Consider the following 23,620-nt stretch of genomic DNA (forward strand, 5'->3'; position numbering starts at 1 on the left):
ATCAGGGAGAAGAGGGGATCTGAAGAAGTGTGCTTTTAGCACACAAAAGCTTATGTTCGGAATAAAATTTTGTTGGTCTTAAAGGTACACTTGACTCCAGCTTTGTTTAACTGCTTCAGACCAACACAGCCGCCCACTTGGATTTAGCTTTGGCAAGTCAGGAATTAGTTCCTCAAACGCATGGAGTGTATACAGGGGTCATTTTGTAGAAAAATAGGTTTCAGGGCTCATTAGCATAACTCATTAGCATGTGCGGCTGCCACCCAACCAAAAGCAACCTGATGCAAGAAAGGAGAGCCCTGGGCAAGTGAGGCCTGCTTGAGCTGGCTAGAGATCCAGCCAGCTCAAGCAGGCCTTGCTCACCTGGGGCTCTCCTTGGCTGCACCCCCCACCCCCAGTCAAAAGGCCAGCAAGCCACCGGCCACCCAAAATCACATAAGAAATGGAGAAAGGGTAGCACGGGCTTCTCCAGGGGTTAATGAGGGCTGCTGGGGGTGTGGCAAAGCCCCTGGTGGCTGGCTGGCTGCCCGCTCTCCTAATCCAGGGATTATTATGCAGCTGCAACTACTATTCAATGGACATAGGAGGTGGGGAGGAGGAGGGGGAAACCTCAGAAAGGTTCAGGAGCTGTGATCCTGCGAGCTCCTGCTGAATTCAAGGCCTGGGTGTGTATCCAGAAGGGATTACAAGAAGGGTGACAAAATTTTGGCTGGGCACGGTTGATCTGTTTAAAATCTTTCTATGCCACCTTTCCACCCAAACACGCAGAAAACATCAAAGTGTTTTGTCGCTAAACACCGGAGGCATTAAAACAATATTTGAAAGAAGTATATATAAAATATTTAACGATTCAATAAAACATGGAAATGCACCTAACAAAACTGGTAATAAAACCTGGAAAACATGTAATAAAACATTTAGTAAAGCATGCAAATGCACCTCGCAACACATGTAATAAAACATGGAAAACGTAATAAAACATTCCATAAAAAGTATAAATATACCTAGTGGGGTTGGACTAGAAACATTCAATAAGACATGCAAATGTACCTTGCGGGGTTGGACTAGGTGCTTGGGGGGCCAGAGTGGGAGGGCTTCTGGAATTCTTGTCCCACTGGTGGACCTCGCGATGGCACCTGGTTTTTTTGGACACCACGTGACCCAGAGTGTTCGACTGGATGGGCCATTGGCCTGATCCAACATGGCTTCTCTTATGTTCTTATTTCTGGGGCAGTGATGTTCTATATTTCTTGGTGCTTTGGGGGGCCAGAGTGGGAGCTCTTCTGGAATTCTTGTCCCACTGGTGGACCTCCCGATGGCACCTGGTTTTTTTGGACACCACGTGACCCAGAGTGTTCGACTGGATGGGCCATTGGCCTGATCCAACATGGCTTCTCTTATGTTCTTATTTCTGGGGCAGTGATGTTCTATATTTCTTGGTGCTTTGGGGGGCCAGAGTGGGAGGTCTTCTGGAATTCTTGTCCCACTGGTGGACCTCCCGATGGCACCTGGGTTTTTTTGGCCACCACATGACCCAGAGTGTTTGACTGGATGGGCCATTGGCCTGATCCAACATGGCTTCTCTTATGTTCTTATTTCTGGGGCAGTGATGCTCTATATTTCTTGGTGCTGGGGGGGGGGGGTGGGCAGAGTGGGAGGGCTTCTGGAATTCTTGTCCCACTGGTGGACCTCCTGATGGCACCTGGTTTTTTTGGCCACCACATGACCCAGAGTGTTCAACTGGATGGGCCATTGGCCTGATCCAACATGGCTTCTCTTATGTTTTTATGCCTGGGGCTGGAAAGGAGGACCCTGGCGGTGGTGAGTTAAGAGACCCTGGGCACTGTCTGCCCAGCCACCCCCAACCTGGAACCAGCCCTACTTTGGAGGTAGAAGACTGAAGCCCCAGTACGTCTCACAGGCACATCACTGACTAGGGAATGGGAGAGCAGCACCTGCCTTTTCCTGGTTCTTGACCAATTGTTTCTCAGAAACCGTCCAGCTCTTTGTCCACAGCAACCTGCAGCGGTGGCGAGTATTGTAAAGTGAGTTCAGCCAGCTCTGAATCGACCAAGAACACTTCATTGCAAGAAGAAACAGTCACCAACAGCACAGGCACTTCACTCATTATAAACCTCTGGCCATGGTTAACTGTGGCACACACCTCTAGCAGACAACAGTCACTCCTGTGGTCTCACTCCAGAATCCTTCATTTGCATCTCTTTGTTAGAAGCTGTTACATGCCTAGCATCCTGATTGGCCAGTTCTTCCAGGCTTCAGGATCTTGGTTTGCAAGGAGTGCCTGTCTCAAGCTCAGGCAACAAGACCCCAGTAAAACACAATACATAAGAGCAAGGACGTCTCACCAGGCAAAATATGGTATAGAAGAAGAAGAAGATATTGGATTTATATCCCACCCTCCACTCCAAAGAGTCTCAGAGCGGCTCACAATCTCCTTTACCTTCCTCCCCCACAACAGACACCCTGTGAGGTAGATGAAGATATTGGATTTATATCCCGCCCTCCACTCTGAAGAGTCTCAGAGCGGCTCACAATCTCCTTTACCTTCCTCCCCCACAACAGACCCCCTGTGAGGTAGATGAAGATATTGGATTTATATCCCGCCCTCCACTCTGAAGAGTCTCAGAGCGGCTCACAATCTCCTTTACCTTCCTCCCCCACAACAGACACCCTGTGATGTGGGTGGGACTGGAGAGGGCTCTCACAGCAGCTGCCCTTTCAAGGACAACTTCTGCCAGAGCTATGGCTGACCCAAGGCCATGCCATCAGGTGCAAGTGGAGGAGTGGGGAATCAAACCCGGTTCTCCCAGATAAGAGTCCGCACACTTAACCACTACACCAAACTTGCTAGTAGAGTTTCCATGGCCAGACTGTAATATTCTTTTTCATTATGGGCAGCGGAGAACTTTCAGAGTAGTCCAAAGCAATGCCCAGGACACGCTTCAGAACAGCAGGTGGGGCGAAGAGCAATATGTCAGAAAATGCTACCAATGAAGTCATTTTCACAGTCTTCCTTCGGGGTGCAGCTGCAGGGCACAGGACCGTAACAATGCCTTGTCTGGCTGATTTTAAAAAAACAGGAGAAAGGAAAGAAAAAAGGCAGCATGAATCATAGGAAATACCTGCAAGGCAGCTACCGCAGCCTGAACTCAAAATGCAATTAAAGGTTTTGGCAAAGCATTCTTGTCAAAGCTACAATTTCATAAACCCCAGGCTGTTGGAAAGGGGTGGGGTGGGGGTCCCAAACCGTTGTTCTCTGTTGCGTTGAAATGCAATGCGCTAAGTTACAACGGTTCCAATTATGGGCAGAAAGATACCTGCTGGATAGCAAGAAGGCCAAGGTAGCCCCCTGCGCAAGCACCAGTCGTTTCCGACTCTGGGGTGACAGTCACATCACAACATTTTCACGGCAGACTTTTGACGGGGTGGTTGGCCATTGCCTCCCCCAGTCATTTACACTTTCCCTCCAGCAAGCTGGGGACTCCTTTGACCGACCTCGGAAGGATGGGAGGCCGAGTCAACCTCGGCTACCTGAATCCAGCTTCCTCCGGGTTCGAACTCAGGTCGTGAGCAGGGCTGACGCGTGGGAATAGGCTAAGTAGATGGTCGCCTAAGGGCACCGCCTGCCCTAGAGGCAACCCCTCTCCTCACCCACTTCCCGACTTTGGAAAGCCTCGGCGAGGTTGGGAAGACAGCGGGCGTGCTTAGAGCTGACTCTGAGCGCACTTGCTGCCATGCCCCCCCCCCCCGCCACAGCGAAGTCACTTCTAGTGACATCATTTGACCTTACGTGCAAAGTGCACATGAAAAAAAAAAGCAGTTTGGGGGTGCAGGTTTCGGACCAAGGCACTGGAACTCCGAGCACCAGGCCTGGTCGTGAGCAGAGAGCTTGGATTGCAGTACTGCAGCTTTACCACTCTGCACCATGGGGTTCTTAATACTGGATAGTAGGATTTTTTTTAAAAGTAGTTCAGCAGTGGAATCAGCTCTCTGGGGAGGTTGGTGAGCTCTCTCCCCCCCCCCTCCCACTGGCAGTCTTCAAGCAGTGGCTAGACAAACACGGGCCAGGGATGCTCTAGGCTAGAGGTGGCCAAACTTGATTAATGTAAAAGCCACATAGAAGAAATGTCAGATGCTTGAGAGCTGCAAGAAACGAACATCAGATGTTTGAGAGCTGAAAGACAGGAAGGAAGGAAGGAAGGAAGGAAGGAAGGAAGGAAGGAAGGAAGGAAGGAAGGAAGGAAGGAAGGAAGGAAGGAAGGAAGGAAGGAAAGAAAATAGATGGGGAGAAGGGAGAGAGAGGTGGAAAGAAAAAAAAAACACTTTAACTTTAAATGCATTCTCCAAACCGCCGGCTAGCTTGGCTTGGAGAAGTGATTTACAATATAACTGAAACCAGGCCATCAGAATAACCAGAACACCACTGTGCTTCTCGGACTTTTAATGACTTTAAAATGTCTGGAGATGATTTTCTTGCATATTCTGTTTTTAATATTTTGTTGTTTTTCACTGTCGTTGGCCTCCAGGGGAGGGCGGGATATAAATCTGATAAAATAAATGAATGAATTAAAGAGAGAAATGCCTTCTCCAAGCAGGTCAATGGGGCTTGGGAGGTTTCGAGAGCCACACGACATGTGTGAAAGAGCTCCCGAGCCAGTTTGGCCACCCCTGCTCTACGCCGATCCTGCACTGAGCAGGGGATTGGACTAGATCAGGGGTGGCCAACGGTAGCTCTCCAGATGTTTTTTGCCTACAACTCCCATCAGCCCCAGCCAGCATGGCCAATGACTGGGGCTGATGGGAGTTGTAGGCGAAAAAAAACATCGGGAGAGCTACCATTGGCCACCCCTGGAATAGACTGAGAGAGCTTTCACAAAAGCTGCCCTTTCCAGGACAGTTCTGCGAGAGCTATGGCTAACCCAAGGTCATTCCAGCAGTGGAGAAGTGGGGAATCAAACCTGGTTCTCCCAGATAAGAGTCCACGCACTTAGCCCAACTGGCTCTCTAGGCCACAGACTGCTACCTAATCTGTTCTCATGTCAGGCGGGCCGCGTGAAGAGCATCTCCTAAGCATGAAGAATGAGAACACGTGTCCTGGGGGAGAAGGGCTCATTGAAACCTGTTCTACATAAAGTTCTCAGTTGGGCCCCGTTAATCTCACAGTGAGGGGAAGCATGAAGACGAAGAAGAAGATATTGGATTTATATCTCGCCCTCCACTCCAAAGAGTCTCAGAGCGGCTCACAATCTCCTTTACCTTCCTCCCCCACAACAGACACCCTGTGAGGTGGGTGGGGCTGGAGAGGGCTCTCACAGCAGCTGCCCTTTCAAGGACAACCTCTGCCAGAGCTCTGGCTGACCCAAGGCCATTCCAGCAGCTGCAAATGGAGGAGTGGGGAATCAAGCCCAGTTCTCCAAGATAAGAATCCGCATACTTAACCACTACAGGGGAAGAAGATCTATGAGAGCTATGGCTGACCCAAGGCCACTCCAGCAGCTGCAAGTGGAGGAGTGGGGAATCAAACCCGGTTCTCCCAGATAAGAGTCCGCACACTTAACCACTACAGGGGAAGAAGGTCTATGAGAGCTCTGGCTGACCCAAGGCCATTCCAGCAGCTGCAAGTGGAGGAGTGGGGAATCAAACCCGGTTCTCCCAGATAAGAGTCCGCACACTTAACCACTACAGGGGAAGAAGGTCTATGAGAGCTCTGGCTGACCCAAGGCCATTCCAGCAGCTGCAAGTGGAGGAGTGGGGAATCAAACCCGGTTCTCCCAGATAAGAGTCCGCACACTTAACCACTACAGGGGAAGAAGGTCTATGAGAGCTCTGGCTGACCCAAGGCCATTCCAGCAGCTGCAAGTGGAGGAGTGGGGAATCAAACCCGGTTCTCCCAGATAAGAGTCCGCACACTTAACCACTACAGGGGAAGAAGGTCTATGAGAGCTCTGGCTGACCCAAGGCCATTCCAGCAGCTGCAAGTGGAGGAGTGGGGAATCAAACCCGGTTCTCCCAGATAAGAGTCCGCACACTTAACCACTACAGGGGAAGAAGGTCTATGAGAGCTATGGCTGCCCCAAGGCCATGCCAGCAGCTGTAAGTGGAGGAGCGGGGAATCAAACCCGGTTCTCCCAGATAAGAGTCCGCACACTTCACCACTACACCAAACTGGCAGGGCTTTTTTTGAGCAGGAACACGCAGAAATGCAGTTCCAGCTGGCTTGGTGCCAAGGGGTGTGGCCTGCAGTGTTTCCCTCGAGGCTAAATTAGTGTGAGCCAGCTCACAGATTTTTAGCCTCCAGCTCACACATTTTTGTCTTAGCTCAGGAAAAATGGCCCCAGAGCACACTCATGTATGCAGTAGCTCACCACTTTGATGCCAGGAGCTCACAAAGTAGAATTTTTGCTCACAAGACTCTGCAGCTTAGCGGGAACATTGGTGGTCCGAAATGCAAACGAGTTCCTGCTGGGCTTTTTCTACCCAATGTGTGAAACAATGGTGTTTTCAGAAAACGGGCAGGGTAGACCTGGCTCTGCCAATAGGGAAACTAGGCTATCACCTAGGGTGCTGGCCTTCTAGGGGCATTGGATAGGGTGTCCTCCCAAGTTACTCGGTGACATCATGCTGCCCCCCAGCCTAGCTGCTTATTCCAGTTCCCCCTGCATGGGCCTCTCAATATTGTTGCCAAGTCCCTCCCCCAGCCTCCAGCGGGGTTTTTTTTCCTATGGTACCTATTGTACCATAGAGTTTTCCCTCCCAAATGGCTAGAATGACTGGGAAAACCATAGAGATTCCCTGGAAACGCCTAGAGCGGCCGGCACGCAATATCGCTGGCGCGATGACATCACTCGCAGGTGACATCATCACGCGGCGACATCAGGGGAGATTCCCCCCCCTTGTCCCATTGTTGTACTTTCTTTTTCTAAAAAGGTTAATATGCAATTAAAAGGCCAAACATTAAAAACAAAGTGTAAAATAAATCAGAAACCAACATATATGTGTTTATTGTAGAAAGCTAAAGCCATTGAAGAAGAAGAAGAAGATATTGGATTTATATCCCGCCCTTCACTCCGAAGAGTCTCAGAGTGGCTCACAATCTCCTTTACCTTCCTCCCCCACAACAGACACCCTGTGAGGTGGGTGGGGCTGGAGAGGGCTCTCACAGCAGCTGCCCTTTCAAGGACACCCTCTGCCAGAGCTATGGCTGACCCAAGGCCATGCTAGCAGGTGCAAGTGGAGGAGTGGGGAATCAAACCCGGTTCTCCCAGATAAGAGTCCGCACACTTAACCACTACACCAAACTATGAAGGGCCCGTCATAAGCCTCTACCCTATGTGCAATCATAAAACCACAAGGGGAACCCACTCAACTTGACCTGGCGCGTTTCGACCTAGACTGGTCTTCTTCAGAGGTCAGAAAAGTAAGTACACATATTGGCTCATAATACAGAATAGAATGAAACAATAGAACAACGCTGGACCACAAGGAAATTTAATGAAGTGACAAAGGCTTAAAGATACTCTTGAGTAGGGTTGCCAAGTCCAATTCAAGAAATATCTGGGGACTTTGGGGGTGGGGCCAGGAGAATTTGGGGGTGGAGCCAGGAGACATTGGGATGGAGCCAAGAGCAAGGGTGCGACGAGCATAATTGAACTCCAAGGGAGTTCCGGCCATCACATTTAAAGGGATTGCACATCTTTTTAAATGCCTCCCTTCTATAGGAAATAATGGATAGGGGCACCTTCTTTTGGGGCTCATAGAATTGGACCCTCTGGTCCAATCTTTTTGAAACTTGGGAGGTATTTTGGGGAGAGGTACTAGATGCTATACTGAAAATTTTGTGCCTCTATCTCAAAAAACAGTCCCCCCAGAGCCCCCGATACCAGCAGCTCAATTCCCCATCATTCTCTATGGGAATTGTTCATGGTGGTGCATGATGGCTCTGGGGGTGGGGCTTCCCCCGCCGGCCAGCTGGCTGGGGGAGGGGGGAAGCCTGTAAAACCGGGGGATCCCCCTCTGGGACCTGGCTATTGGGAAGCCTACTCTTGAGGCCTCTTATTCTTCAGCCTTATGTCTTAATCAAGGGCATACATATTGCATCCAGTGTCTTATTGTATGCCACATGGGCCAGAATTGATCAAGATAGGTGTAAGGTCAGCGCCTATGTGCCAAGAGTTACACATGACTCTTGGCACTTAGGCTCTGACCTTACACCTATCTCGAGCAATTCTGGACCATAAGAGGCCTCAAGAGTATCTCTAAGCCTTTGTCCCTTCATTAAATTTCCTTGTGGTCCGGCATTGTTCTATCGTTTTATTCAATTCTGTGTTACGGGCCAATATGTGGACTTACCTTCCTGACCTCTGAAGAAGACCCTTGACTTGCATATTAACCTTTCAGGTTTCCAACTCCAGTTTTTGGGTGAAGCTTCTTTCCGTTCTTTGTTTTTCCTCGTACTTTCTTTTTTCTGACAGGGTTCGACCTGATGGAATCGTTCAGCGTGAGGGAGATCTTTGGCATGAAGGACAATGGTATCCAGAGCTCCTACGTTCGGCTCGGGAGTTTCCCCATCGTGCAGCGAACAGAGTAAGCCGTTTCTCATCTGCTTCACCTGTCCATTGCCTAGGGTTGCCAAGTCCAATTCAAGAAATATCTGGGGACTTTGGGGGTGGAGCCAGGAGACTTTGGGGGTGGAGCCAGGAGACATTGGGGCGGAGCCAGGAGACATTGGGGGTGGAGCCAGGAGACATTGGGGCGGAGCCAGGAACCAGAGTGTGACAAGCATCATTGAACTCCAAGAGAGTTCTGGCCATCACATTGAAAGGGACCGCACACCTTTTTAAATGTCTTCCTTCCATAGGAAATAATGAAGGATAGGGGCACCTTCTTTTGGGGCTCATAGAATTGGACCCCCTGCTCCAATCGTTTTGAAATTTGGGGGATACTTTGGGGAGAGGCACTAGATACTATATTGAAAATTTGGTGCCTCTATCTCAAAAAACAGCTCCCCCAGAGCCCCCGAAACCTCCAGATCAACTCCCCATTATACCCTATGAGAAGACGCTTCCCTCTCCCCCCCTCCCCCCCCGCCCCCCCCCCCGTTTCTGGCAAATCTGATGCAGGGGACAGAACTCACTCACCTCCGGAGGTGCAAAGGCACATGGTCCTTTGGGGGCGTGGCTGGGCTCCCCTCCCTTCACCGGCCAGCTGACTGGGGGTGGGAAGCAGCCTGAGAAAACGGAAGAGCTCTGGCTGCTGCGATCGATTGGGGCTGGGTGGGAAGGGCTGCCGTTCTCCCCCTCCCCCCCCGCTTTCCCTTTTATGGCCAGCGGGGGGAGGAGGCTCCAAATCGGGGGTCTCCAGGCCTAGCGGGGGATTTGGGAACCCTACCTTTGCCTTAGGGTTTCTCTCAGCTGATTGGCAGAAGAATCTCTGTATTATATCCAAGGTCTTTTTTTGAGCAGGGACACACAGGAACGCAGTTCTGGCTGGCTAGGTGACTGGGGGTGTGGCCTAATATGCAAATGAGCTCCTGGTAGGCTTTTCCCACTAAAAGCTCCGGGCGAAACAATGGTGAGGTCAAGGGTGTGGCCTAATATGCAAATGAGTTCCTGCTGGGCTTTTGCTACAAAAAAGCCTTGTGTATATCCTTTTGGAACAGTCTTGCTGCGTCTTTTCCATTTACCTCACAGAAGTGTGTGTGTGTGTGTGGTAGGGTTTCCAATCCCCAGGTGGAGGCAGAGGATCCCCCGGTGTGGAGGCTTTCCCCCCACTTCAGGGTCATCAGAAAGCGGGGGGAAGGGAGAGGGAAGTACCTGCTGGCCATTCCATTATACCTTACAGAGAACGATTCTCACAGGGCATAATGGAGAATTGATCTATGGGTTTCTGGGGCTCGGGGGGGGGGCTTTTTTTCTTTTCTTTTTTTAAAGATAGAGGCACCAAATTTTTAACATAGTATCCAGAGCCTCTCCTCAAAACGCTCCTCAAGTTTCAAAAATTTCAAAACCAGGGGGTCCAGTTCTGTGAGCGCCCAAAGAAGGTGCCTCTATCCTTCATTATTTCAAATGCATTTGAAAGGAATGTGTTTAAAAGGTGCACAGTCCCTTTAAATGTGATTCCCAGAACTCTTTTTGGAGTTCAGTCATGCTTGTCACACCCCCAAAGTCTACACTCCACTCCCAAATTCCCCAGATATTTCTTAAGTCAGACTTGGCTACCCTACCTTGTAAACCCTAGTTTGGGCATGGAGAGATCTCCACAGGGCATTATGTCAGAGTCCACCCAGTTTGGTGTAGTGGTTAAGTGCGCAGACTCTTATCTGGGAGAACCGGGTTTGATTCCCCACTCCTCCACTTGCACCTGCTGGAATGGCCTTGGGTCAGCCATAGCTCTGGCAGAGGTTGTCCTTGAAAGGGCAGCTGCTGTAAGAGCCCTCTCCAGCCCCACCCACCTCACAGGGTGTCTGTTGTGGGGGAGGAAGGTAAAGGAGATTGTGAGCCACTCTGAGACTCTTCGGAGTGGAGGGCGGGATATAAATCCAATATCTTCATCTTCTTCTTCTTCACCCCACAAAGTAGCCATTTTCTTATATCTGTCTGGAGATATTTTTTGTAATTCCAGGAGATTTTTAGGCCCCACTTGGAAATTGCCAGACTTATGTGTATAGTGGGAGGAGTATGTATTTTGGGTAACAATGGCTCGGTTATGATAGCCTAAATGCATCTCATTTCTTCCCCTTGTCCAGAGATGTTTTCCCCCAAGGTCTTCCAGATGAATATGCCTTTGTCACCACCTTCAAATTCCGCAAGTCCTCCAGGCGAGAAGATTGGTACATTTGGCAAATCATTGACAAATACGGCATTCCTCAGGTAGGACTGGGCATCTGGCTGTGACCTGTGTCATCTAGGGTAGCCAGCCACCGTTGGCAAATCCCCCCAGGAACAATTGGAAAGTGAATCCTAGAGTGCCACCTCAGTATGATTATCAGGGCTTCCAACCTCCAAGTGGTGACTGGAGATCTCCTGCTATTACAACTGATCTCCAAGAGACAAGGGATGAGTTCACCTGGAGAAAATGGCTGCTTTAGAAGGTGGACTCTGTGACACCAGATCAGTTCATCTGGAATAAATGGCCACATTGGAAGGTGGACTCTATGGCATCGTACTCCACTGAAGTCCTTCCCCTTCCCCAAACCTTGCCCTCCTCAGGCTCCACTCCGCAAATCTCCAGGTATTTTCCATTCCGGAATGCGAAACCCTAAATTGATTATGTCACTTCTGTTTTAATGATGAAAATGACATTGCACATTGGCATGAAACCGGCACACCTCCTCTTTTGCCCTTTCTCCTGCTGCCTATCTGAAATCCCCATCTCTGTTCTCTTAGTGTAATTCTTTCCAGCATAAAGAGGCTACAGGTGTTTCCCATCCTCTCCTAGTTCCCTTTCCACATTGATTAATCAGTGGGAGGATTGTTGGGTGGAAGAGGCAGCACTGTGGACAAAATAAATATATAAAGCCGTGGCTATTTACAATTGCTAGAGTTACTCTTGTCACTTCCTGACAGTGGAAGTGGAAGATCTGGCATGTCTAAGTGAGATGTAGAGAGGGCAAGATGGCATCAGGAATGCCACCAGACTTCCCTTAACTGACCCATTATCCTAGGGATCCTCTCTGATCCTCTCACTCCTTTTGCCTCCTTCCCAGTTCACTGTGCTTAATTGTCTCTTTTTCAACTGTCTGTTCCTGGCTATCGCATCTTAGCTGACCCTCTCATCAGAATTCCATTTGAACAACCTGTCACTCAATGTTCCTAGAAATTGCCAGGAAGTCAAAACTCCCTGCCAGTGGATGAGTCCTTATTTATATCTTTAATTTTTCTCTCCAAAATAATTATGACCCCCATTTTGGCCCTAGGTTTTGCTCACCAATCATCTGAGTATTGGCAGGCAAGGTCTGCAACTGGCTGAGCATCTCCTGGCATAAGCAGGGACTGGTGCATGCTGATGTCACTTCTGATGAAAATTGGCAATCATAGGATGCTCTAGGATGGCCATCCTAGGATGCAAAAACTCTATAGTAAAACATTTTTTTTTCCAAAATCTATAACATCACTCCTGGTTTGGAAAAAAAAAAATCCTAGGATGTATCATAGCATCACTCCTAGTTTCCTGACCTGGATAGCCCAGAGCCTAATTTCATCACTGGAAGCAAAGTAGGGTCAGCCCTGGCTAGAATTTGAAAGGACGACCTCCAAGGAACAGAATCATAGAATTAGTCCAACTAGGGTTGTGATGCAGAAGCTGGCAACAGCAAACCGCCTCTGAAATATCTCTTGTTTTAAAAACTAGTCTAGCTGGTGCATTACTGGTGCGTAATGCTAAAAGAGTTAGAACTTCTGGCTGCCAAACCATCTTAGAATCTCTTGGCTATCTTACACACACTGCTATATGATAATTACTAATTATTATTACTCCATCCTTTTGTTGGAAGTGACATCCCTCTCTGGTGTGATGATGGCAAACCCCAGTTTGCATCATCCCCCCCCCCCCCCACACACCAGTCTTTTAGGTGCTGGTTGGCAAAGGTAAGGTTTGCCATGAGATTTCCCACTATAGTGGAAGTCTGGGCATGTCTAGGTGAAATGTAGAGAGGACAAGATGGCATCAAGAATGTCACCAGACTTCCCTTTCAGAATTTGTTCCTGCCATGCCCATTATCCTAGGGATCCTCTCTGATCCTCTCACTCCTTTTGCCTCCTTCCCAGTCAGTGCTTATTTGTCTCTTCTTCAACTGTCTGTTCCTGGCTATCGCTTCTTAGCTGACCCTCTCCACAGAATTCCATTTGAACAGCCTGTTACTCATTGGAAGCATAGTAACGTCAGCCCTGGTTAGTATTTGAAAGGATGGCCTCCAAGGAACAGAATCATAGTTTCTCAGACTCTGTTAGGAATTAGCCCTTGGCAGTCCATCACACTCACTGTGAGTGATCTTCCATTTAAAGGTCTCTATCCGACTCGATGGTGAGAACAAGGCCCTGGAGTACAATGCCATTGGTCTGACCAAGGATGCTGTGAGAGTCGTCTTTCGAAAACGGGCGTGTCAGTGACCTCTTTGACCGCAACTGGCACAAGATTGCCCTGAGCATTCAGTCTGACAGTGTGTCCCTCTACATTGATTGCAAACTGGTCCAGACGCTGCCCATTGAAGAGAGGGAGAACATCAACATTCAAGGGAAGACCGTGATTGGCAAACGCCTCTACGACAGTGTGCCAATTGACGTAAGTGCCAGGGGTGTGGATTTGCCTGGAGGGGAAGTGGAGCTGGCTGTATTATGGAACAAAGTTTCCAAGGCATCATTCTGTGGTTCTAAAATTGGTTTCTTTATTGATTGAAGAGACCTTTAGGGCTGCCAATCCATTAAAGGTGTTGTGATAGATGAACTGCCCTTTTTTGGAATTGATTAAATCATTGATTGCGTTTAAACGACTGTATGCATTATGGAAAGTCAATGCTGATGTCTTTTATGGATCCTGATGAAAAGTTCTGCCTGTTAGTGTCCAATACATTTTAAGGTAGTAAACGACCCTATTTCTGATTAGAAGGATGGGCCGTTGCTAATCTTTGCTCAGTTTGCCATACTGAGAGCTAGTTTGGTGTAGTGGTTACGTGTGCGGACTCTTATCTGGGGGAACCAGGTTTGATTCCCCACTCCTCCACTTGCAGCTGCTGGAGTGGCCTTGGGACAGCCATAGCTCTCTTATCTGGGAGAACCGGGTTTGATTCCCCACTCCTCCACTTGCAGCTGCTGGAATGGCCGTGGGGTCAGCCATAGCTCTCATAGACCTTCTTCCCCTGTAGTGGTCAAGTGCTCATACTCTTATCTGGGAGAACCAGGTTTGATTCCCCACTCCTCCGCTTGCAGCTGCTGGAATGGCCTTGGTCATAGCTCTCACGGAGCTGCCTTTGAAAGGGTAGCTTCTGGGAAAGCTCTCGCAGCCCCACCCACCTCACAGGGTGTCTGTTGTGGGCGAGGAAGGTGAAGGAGATTGAGACTGAGATTCAGAGTGAAAGGTGGAGTTTAAATCCAAGTTCATCTTTTTTTTATTTTTATTAGTTTATTTATATTCCTCCCATTCCCCATGGGTGCTCGGGGCAGAGTACATCAGCGTAAGGAATAATAAAGCAAACATTCAAGGACAGCTAAAATCCTAATAAAGTCAGTTACAGCATTGAGCTCAGAATCTAATCAGCCTTTTACATACCATATATTATGATGTTACCTAACCCACTGGCCCCCGTCAGTAGCAAACAGTCCGAATAATGATGAACCAGCAATGCTGTATCAATAGCATATTTTTTCCGGCCCTGTTAATGGTACAACATAATGGTACAGCAAGGGATCTAACAAACGGATGCCAGCTGCCTCATCCATATTCGCAGTTATCATCATAACTGAGAATATGGAATGTTCTAGTCAAAGTTAAAATTCTAGAGCCAAAATAGTTTAAAAATAAACAAATGGAATGGTGGCGCAGAGTGGTAACGCTGCAGTACTGCAGTCTGAACTGTCTGCTCACAATCTGAGTTTGATCCCGGCGGAAGCTGGTTTCAGGTAGCCGCCTCAGGTTGACTCAGCCTTCCATCCTTCCGAGGTCGGTAAAATGAGTCCCCAACTTGCTGTGGGGAAAGTGTAGATGACCGGGGAAGGCAATGGCAAACCACCCTGTAAAAAGTCTGCCGTGAAAATGTTGTGAAAGCAACATCACCCCGGAGTCGGGGAAACGCTTGGTGCTTGCACAGGGGACTACCTTTACTGTACTTTTTTTCAGTATAGAGAAGGATTTAAAGAAAACAAGCCATGGATTACAAAAGGGAGCCATTGTTGTCGGGGGGAGATTTTGTCTCTTTGGGAACATAGTTTAATACGAATGGATGTTTCTGTTCATTTAATGTTTGGATATTTTTCGATGGCTTCGATTCTCCCCTTTATTGCTGTTTGTGCGTGGGGTTTATTTGCACTGCATACGCTCATTTCAAGTGTCCCCTCTCAGCTGAGTCATTGTGAGCTAGCTCACAGATTTTGGGTTCATTTGCACTGCATACACTCAGTTCAAGCGTTCCCTCTCAGCTGAGTCATTGTGAGCTAGCTCACAGATTTTGGGTTCATTTGCACTGCATACACTCAGTTCAAGTGTTCCCTCTCAGCTGAGTCATTGTGAGCTAGCTCACAGATGTTGGGTTCATTTGCACTGCATACACTCAGTTCAAGCATTCCCTCTCAGCTGAGTCATTGTGAGCTAGCTCACAGATGTTGGGTTCATTTGCACTGCATACACTCAGTTCAAGCGTTCCCTCTCAGCTGAGTCATTGTGAGCTAGCTCACAGATTTTGGGTTCATTTGCACTGCATACACTCAGTTCAAGCGTTCCCTCTCAGCTGAGTCATTGTGAGCTAGCTCACAGATTTTGGGTTCATTTGCACTGCATACACTCAGTTCAAGTGTTCCCTCTCAGCTGAGTCATTGTGAGCTAGCTCACAGATGTTGGGTTCATTTGCACTGCATACACTCAGTTCAAGCGTTCCCTCTCAGCTGAGTCATTGTGAGCTAGCTCACAGATGTTGGGTTCATTTGCACTGCATACACTCAGTTCAAGCGTTCCCTCTCAGCTGAGTCATTGTGAGCTAGCTCACAGATGTTGGGTTCATTTGCACTGCATACACTCAGTTCAAGCGTTCCCTCTCAGCTGAGTCATTGTGAGCTAGCTCACAGATTTTGGGTTCATTTGCACTGCATACACTCAGTTCAAGTGTTCCCTCTCAGCTGAGTCATTGTGAGCTAGCTCACAGATGTTGGGTTCATTTGCACTGCATACACTCAGTTCAAGCGTTCCCTCTCAGCTGAGTCATTGTGAGCTAGCTCACAGATGTTGGGTTCATTTGCACTGCATACACTCAGTTCAAGCGTTCCCTCTCAGCTGAGTCATTGTGAGCTAGCTCACAGATGTTGGGTTCATTTGCACTGCATACACTCAGTTCAAGCGTTCCCTCTCAGCTGAGTCATTGTGAGCTAGCTCACAGATGTTGGGTTCATTTGCACTGCATACACTCAGTTCAAGCGTTCCCTCTCAGCTGAGTCATTGTGAGCTAGCTCACAGATGTTGGGTTCATTTGCACTGCATACACTCAGTTCAAGCGTTCCCTCTCAGCTGAGTCATTGTGAGCTAGCTCACAGATGTTGGGTTCATTTGCACTGCATACACTCAGTTCAAGCGTTCCCTCTCAGCTGAGTCATTGTGAGCTAGCTCACAGATGTTGGGTTCATTTGCACTGCATACACTCAGTTCAAGTGTTCCCTCTCAGCTGAGTCATTGTGAGCTAGCTCACAGATGTTGGGTTCATTTGCACTGCATACACTCAGTTCAAGCGTTCCCTCTCAGCTGAGTCATTGTGAGCTAGCTCACAGATGTTGGGTTCATTTGCACTGCATACACTCAGTTCAAGCGTTCCCTCTCAGCTGAGTCATTGTGAGCTAGCTCACAGATGTTGGGTTCATTTGCACTGCATACACTCAGTTCAAGCGTTCCCTCTCAGCTGAGTCATTGTGAGCTAGCTCACAGATGTTGGGTTCATTTGCACTGCATACACTCAGTTCAAGCGTTCCCTCTCAGCTGAGTCATTGTGAGCTAGCTCACAGATGTTGGGTTCATTTGCCCTGCATACACTCAGTTCAAGCGTTCCCTCTCAGCTGAGTCATTGTGAGCTAGCTCACAGATGTTGGGTTCATTTGCACTGCATACACTCAGTTCAAGCGTTCCCTCTCAGCTGAGTCATTGTGAGCTAGCTCACAGATGTTGGGTTCATTTGCACTGCATACACTCAGTTCAAGCGTTCCCTCTCAGCTGAGTCATTGTGAGCTAGCTCACAGATGTTGGGTTCATTTGCCCTGCATACACTCAGTTCAAGCGTTCCCTCTCAGCTGAGTCATTGTGAGCTAGCTCACAGATGTTGGGTTCATTTGCACTGCATACACTCAGTTCAAGCGTTCCCTCTCAGCTGAGTCATTGTGAGCTAGCTCACAGATGTTGGGTTCATTTGCACTGCATACACTCAGTTCAAGCGTTCCCTCTCAGCTGAGTCATTGTGAGCTAGCTCACAGATGTTGGGTTCATTTGCACTGCATACACTCAGTTCAAGCGTTCCCTCTCAGCTGAGTCATTGTGAGCTAGCTCACAGATGTTGGGTTCATTTGCACTGCATACACTCAGTTCAAGCGTTCCCTCTCAGCTGAGTCATTGTGAGCTAGCTCACAGATGTTGGGTTCATTTGCACTGCATACACTCAGTTCAAGCGTTCCCTCTCAGCTGAGTCATTGTGAGCTAGCTCACAGATGTTGGGTTCATTTGCACTGCATACACTCAGTTCAAGCGTTCCCTCTCAGCTGAGTCATTGTGAGCTAGCTCACAGATGTTGGGTTCATTTGCACTGCATACACTCAGTTCAAGTGTTCCCTCTCAGCTGAGTCATTGTGAGCTAGCTCACAGATGTTGGGTTCATTTGCACTGCATACACTCAGTTCAAGCGTTCCCTCTCAGCTGAGTCATTGTGAGCTAGCTCACAGATGTTGGGTTCATTTGCACTGCATACACTCAGTTCAAGCGTTCCCTCTCAGCTGAGTCATTGTGAGCTAGCTCACAGATGTTGGGTTCATTTGCACTGCATACACTCAGTTCAAGCGTTCCCTCTCAGCTGAGTCATTGTGAGCTAGCTCACAGATGTTGGGTTCATTTGCACTGCATACACTCAGTTCAAGCGTTCCCTCTCAGCTGAGTCATTGTGAGCTAGCTCACAGATGTTGGGTTCATTTGCACTGCATACACTCAGTTCAAGCGTTCCCTCTCAGCTGAGTCATTGTGAGCTAGCTCACAGATGTTGGGTTCATTTGCACTGCATACACTCAGTTCAAGCGTTCCCTCTCAGCTGAGTCATTGTGAGCTAGCTCACAGATGTTGGGTTCATTTGCACTGCATACACTCAGTTCAAGCGTTCCCTCTCAGCTGAGTCATTGTGAGCTAGCTCACAGATGTTGGGTTCATTTGCACTGCATACACTCAGTTCAAGTGTTCCCTCTCAGCTGAGTCATTGTGAGCTAGCTCACAGATGTTGGGTTCATTTGCACTGCATACACTCAGTTCAAGCGTTCCCTCTCAGCTGAGTCATTGTGAGCTAGCTCACAGATGTTGGGTTCATTTGCACTGCATACACTCAGTTCAAGCGTTCCCTCTCAGCTGAGTCATTGTGAGCTAGCTCACAGATGTTGGGTTCATTTGCACTGCATACACTCAGTTCAAGCGTTCCCTCTCAGCTGAGTCATTGTGAGCTAGCTCACAGATGTTGGGTTCATTTGCACTGCATACACTCAGTTCAAGCGTTCCCTCTCAGCTGAGTCATTGTGAGCTAGCTCACAGATGTTGGGTTCATTTGCCCTGCATACACTCAGTTCAAGCGTTCCCTCTCAGCTGAGTCATTGTGAGCTAGCTCACAGATGTTGGGTTCATTTGCACTGCATACACTCAGTTCAAGCGTTCCCTCTCAGCTGAGTCATTGTGAGCTAGCTCACAGATGTTGGGTTCATTTGCACTGCATACACTCAGTTCAAGCGTTCCCTCTCAGCTGAGTCATTGTGAGCTAGCTCACAGATTTTTAGCCTCCAGCTCACACTTTTTTTTGTCTTAGCTCAGGAAAAATGGCCCCCGAGCACAATTCTTTATGCAGTAGCTCACAACTTTAATGCCGGTAGCTCACAAAGTAGAATTTTTGCTCACCAGACTCTGCAGCTTGGAGGGAACATTGCTCAGTTTATGTGTCACTGATATGTACAATGAATGTCATTTAAATGTATCGTGGGCCGTCCTGATTTACTGTTGCAAAAGTAACATTGAAAATGGATATATTTTGCAGTAAAAAATAGTTGTAGACAGGGCTTTATTTTGCAGCAGGAACTCCTTTGCATACTAGGCCACACCCCCTGAGGTAGCCAATCCTCCAAGAGTTTATAGGGCTCTTCATACAGGCCCTGCTGTGAACTCCAGGAGGATTGGCTACATCAGGGGTGTGTGGCCTAATATGCAAAGGAGGTCCTGCTAGAATTCCTTACAGGGCTCTTCGTACAGGGCCTGCTGTAAGCTCCAGGAGGATTGGCTACATCAGGGGTGTGTGGCCTAATAGGCAATGGAGTCCTTGCTACAAAATAAGCCCTGGTTGGAAGAGACAGGAAAAGATGCAAAAATAAAGGAACACCAGTCTGGTGTAATGGTTAGAGTGCCATACTAGGACCTCAGAGCCCCAGATTTTAAAATCCCCACTGTGCCCTAGAAACTTGGTGACCTTTGGCTATTTGTGTACTCTCAGACCAATCAAAAACACAAGGTTGTATGAGGATAAAATCGGGGAGACAAGAAGGAAGGAAACTTGGGGTCAACAACAGAGAGAAATATGGGATGTGTCTATTAAATGCCATCAACTCACTTTCAACCTGGCCCATAACCCAGATTTTAAAAGTTGGGGGGGAGGGGCGTGTAAAAATGTCAGGGAACACTTATTGGCTTTCCTCTCCTGGCTGCTGCCACCATGACTCAAGGTGCTCAACTCATGGTGCCTAACCTTCTGTCCTCTAACACCACCACCACTTGAGGGCCCTTTACATGGCATGGGAGGGGCAGCAGCTGCTCCTGGGTAGGTCTCCTATGGAATTATGGGAGGGCCCACAGCCTCTCAGCTTTCAGCCCTGGAGAGGGAGGGAGGGAGGCCCCACTGGTGGACCTCCTGATGGCACTTGGCTTTTTTGGCACTGTGTGACACAGAGTGTTGGAATGGATAGGCCATTGGCCTAATCCAACATGGCTTCTCCTATGTTCTTAAGGTTGGGGTACCTGAGTTGAGGCACCCAACAGGAAGTCGGGGGCAAGGTCCCTGCATGCCCCCCTGTAGCTACAGGCCAGCTAATGGCAACCCTATGAATTAATGACTTCCCAGATGTCCTCTTGTTAACAACCATTGTCAGGTCTTTCAAACAGAGAGCCCTTGTGGCTTTCCTAAATCCATCCCTGAGAATACACCTTCTTCATTTCCTCTCCCCATAGTTCGACCTTCAGCGGATGGTGATTTACTGTGACTCACGACATGCGGAGTTAGAAACCTGTTGCGACATTCCTTCTGGACCAGTAAGTTAAAACATATGCTTGCATCGGGGCAGCCTATATGTGTACATGTGCAAGAATGGATATGAGTCATGCTGTGTTCGTATCAGCCGTCCAAAACTGAGAGAGATGTATCTGTCTGGCTCTGAAGAAATGTGATACATTGGGGAGGAAAAACCTATTTCTTGTTGTACTTTTTGCTCTTCTGTCATGAACAAAAGTTAAGCATGGTATTCTTTTTGAATCTAGAGAGCAAGATTGGCGTAGTGGTTAAGTGCATGGACTGTTATCTGGGAAAACCAGGTTTGATTCCCCACTCATCCACTTGCGGCTGCTGGAATGGCCTTGGGTTAGCCATAGCTCTCGCAGCAGTTGTCCTTGAAAGGGCAGCTTCTGGGAGAGCTCTCTCAGCCCCACCCACCTCACCGGGTGTCTCTTGTGGGGAAGGAAGGTAATGGAGCTTGTAAGCTGCTCTGAGTCTCTGACCGTTTTCGCACACAGCTTACCTCGCAGTCACAATCCTGTTCCCTCCGCAACGTCTGGTCGGATTTCCCACCATCTGCGCCGGAGTTACAGGAAGTGCCGCAGCTTTTGCGTAGCAAATGTAAACCACTAAACCCCAGTTTACGTTTGCTATGCAAAAGCCGCGGCACTTCCTGTAACTCTGGTGCAGATGGTGGGAAATCCGACCAGACGCTGCAGAGGGAACAGGATTGTGACTGTGAGGTAAGCTGTGTGCGAAAACGGTATCTGATTCAGAAAGAAGGGCGGGGTATAAATCTGCAGTTTCTTCTCCTTCTTCAAAGTTTGAGTCCGGTGGCACCTTTAAGACCAAGAAAGCTTAATTCTGGATAGAAGCTTTCATGTGCAGGCACACTTCTTCGGATATCTTCAGATATTGTGTTGAAGCATTTAGTGAGAACTGCTGGGATCACCTGACTGGCACGATGTAATTTCTCCAGGATGTATGCAGCTGCCGCCTCCTGCTTGGCTCCTGCAATCTGAGACTGTGCTAGTTCTGCTGATCCTGGTTCTTGAATCCTGTCTTGAATCTTGGTTCTTGAATCTTGAATCCTGTCTTCTTCTGCCCTGGACTGCTATTTGGATTGCTGAATTGTGGTCTAATCATGGTCCTGCTTCTGCCTCCAGGGCAACTGGCTGGCTACTGTGTGAAACAGGATGTTGGACTAGATGGACCACTGGTCTGATCCGGAAGGGCTCTTCTTATGTTCTTCTCAGGAGAAGGGTTCCGCCTCTGTGCCCTGTTGTTGGCCCTCCAGAGGAACTGGTTGGCCACTGTGTGGGACAGGATGCTAGACTAGATGGACCACTGGTCTGATCCACCAGGGCTCTTCTGATGTTCTTAGGATGCTGGACTAGATGGACCACTGGTCTGATCCAGAAGGGCTCTTCTTATGTTCTTCTCAGGAGAAGGGTTCCGCCTCTGTGCCCTGCTATTGGCCCTCCTGAGGAACTGGTTGGCCACTGTGTGAAACAGGATGTTGGACTAGATGGACCACTGGTCTGATCCAGCAGGGCTCTTCTGATGTACTTAGGATGCTGGACTAGATGGACCACTGGTCTGATCCAGCAGGGCTCTTCTGATGTTCTTATGAAGGCCTCGGCCTCTCTGCCCTTTCGTTGGCCCACCAGAGGAACTGGTTGGCCACTGTGTGAGACAGGATGCTGAACTAGATGGACCACTGGTCTGATCCACCAGGGCTCTTCTGATGTTCTTATGCCAGACCCTATGCCCTCTGACCAGGAGTCATTTTTTAGAAAAAGAGGTGCCAGAGCTTATTAGCACAACTCATTTTCATATACCGCACACCCCTAACATCACCAGAAGGTGTACTCAATTCTATCAGCTCAGCATCTTCCTTAAAATGCTTCTTGAATTAGAATGGTCATAATAAAACCTTACTCTCATCAGACTATTAAAATGACTTTCTCTTATGTCAGGGGTGGCCAACGGTAGCTCTCCAGATGTTTTTTTGCCTACAACTCCCATCAGCCCCAGCCATTGGCCATGCTGGCTGGGGCTGATGGGAGTTGTAGGCAAAAAAACATCTGGAGAGCTACCGCTGGCCACCCCTGTCCTATGTGGCCACAGTGGCATGAGGGAGATTCCCATCTTTCTTCTTTATACATTTTTGTTATTTCCCCGTTTTTTGTGGGGCGGAAATGTTAGAAAGTTTGTCATATCTTAAGTTCAGACATATCCTCACAGGGGGTTTGAACAATGGACCCCAGAAGCAAATATTGCGCGGGGGGTGGGGGGGTAAGAAAGAAAGAGCACAATAAAATTTAGAGGTTCCAAAGCTCTGCTTCTGTGAGCTTCTGCGTCAAATGAGGTCTGACTCTGACCATCTCTGACCCTTGACTGGTTTTGGATCCTTCCATGTTGCTTAAGAATCACTGGAGGAAGTGAGGGTAATAGAAAATGAGGGAAAACCTGGGTGACTGAAAGTGAACAACCATCCATTTGGGCAAAAAGATTCTAGAAAACTCCGGAAAGGTGACCGTTTGTTCAGCAGTTTTGTTGACATCATGAAGGAAGCTTTCAACGGGATTTTTTTTTTTTTTTAAGAACATGTTCATATCAAGTACTTTTTCTGTTTTCAGTGTCAAGTGACGGTCGTTACAGATGCTCCTCCCCCTGTAATAATACCCACCGTTGGAGAACAAGTTGGTCACATCAAGACGGTCAACTGCTCATGTCCACCTGGAGAAAAAGTTTGTATTAAGTCTCTTAAGGTTTCTCTTTAGAAGTTCATGGAAATAAATGGTTAGCTTATAGTAGTATCAGCTACTGACATTACAAGTCAGATATTAAAACAGTAACCATTAAGTATGGAGGAAACGGGGTGTCAAACATTTATTTATTTATTTATTTATTTATTTAAGATTTGTATCCCGCCCTTCTCACAAGTGGCTCAGGGCGGGGGCTGAATGTGGCCCCCAGAGGGCTCCTATCAGGCACTGAACAATTGGCAGTCAACCACTTCCTTCTCCCTCTCTTGTGCTTCCCTCTGCATCACAGCTTGCTTTGCTAGGCTTGCTCCATCGCACAGGAGGTAAAGAGCAAAACCTCTGTTTTCTCCATTGGCTGAGGCTCCTCCCTTGGGGAGGAAGGGGGGAGGCAGAGCTTGCTTTGCCAGGCTCTCTCATCTGTACAGCAGAGCTACTGAACCAAGCCTCTCTTCCTTCTATTGACTGAGGCTCCTCCCCCTCCTGGTCCCCTGGGGAAGGAAGGAAAGAGCCAGAGCTTCCTTTGCCCAGTTCCTTGGATTGCCCAGGAGAGATACAAAAAAAAGCACCTTTAAGACCAACGAGTGCTAATGTTTTAAGCATATTTTATATTAAGGGTTTTTTTAAAAAAAAATCTTTGTGTTTATCTGTG

The 23,620-nt window shown here is 48.3% G+C and overlaps 1 protein-coding gene across 1 annotated transcript in view; it reads left to right on the plus strand.

Moving 5' to 3' along the window:
• Positions 1-23,620, plus strand: part of LOC132574858 (collagen alpha-1(XXII) chain-like) — a 268,798-nt gene that overhangs the window by 83,056 nt on the left and 162,122 nt on the right. The window contains 6 exon segments of the mRNA XM_060243090.1: positions 8,493-8,604; positions 10,766-10,889; positions 13,023-13,109; positions 13,111-13,299; positions 20,161-20,241; positions 22,843-22,953. Of these exon segments, the coding sequence (XP_060099073.1) occupies positions 8,493-8,604; positions 10,766-10,889; positions 13,023-13,109; positions 13,111-13,299; positions 20,161-20,241; positions 22,843-22,953 (704 nt within the window).

Source organism: Heteronotia binoei, chromosome 7 (genome assembly GCF_032191835.1).
Source record: "Heteronotia binoei isolate CCM8104 ecotype False Entrance Well chromosome 7, APGP_CSIRO_Hbin_v1, whole genome shotgun sequence".
Taxonomy (NCBI): Eukaryota; Metazoa; Chordata; class Lepidosauria; order Squamata; family Gekkonidae; genus Heteronotia; species Heteronotia binoei.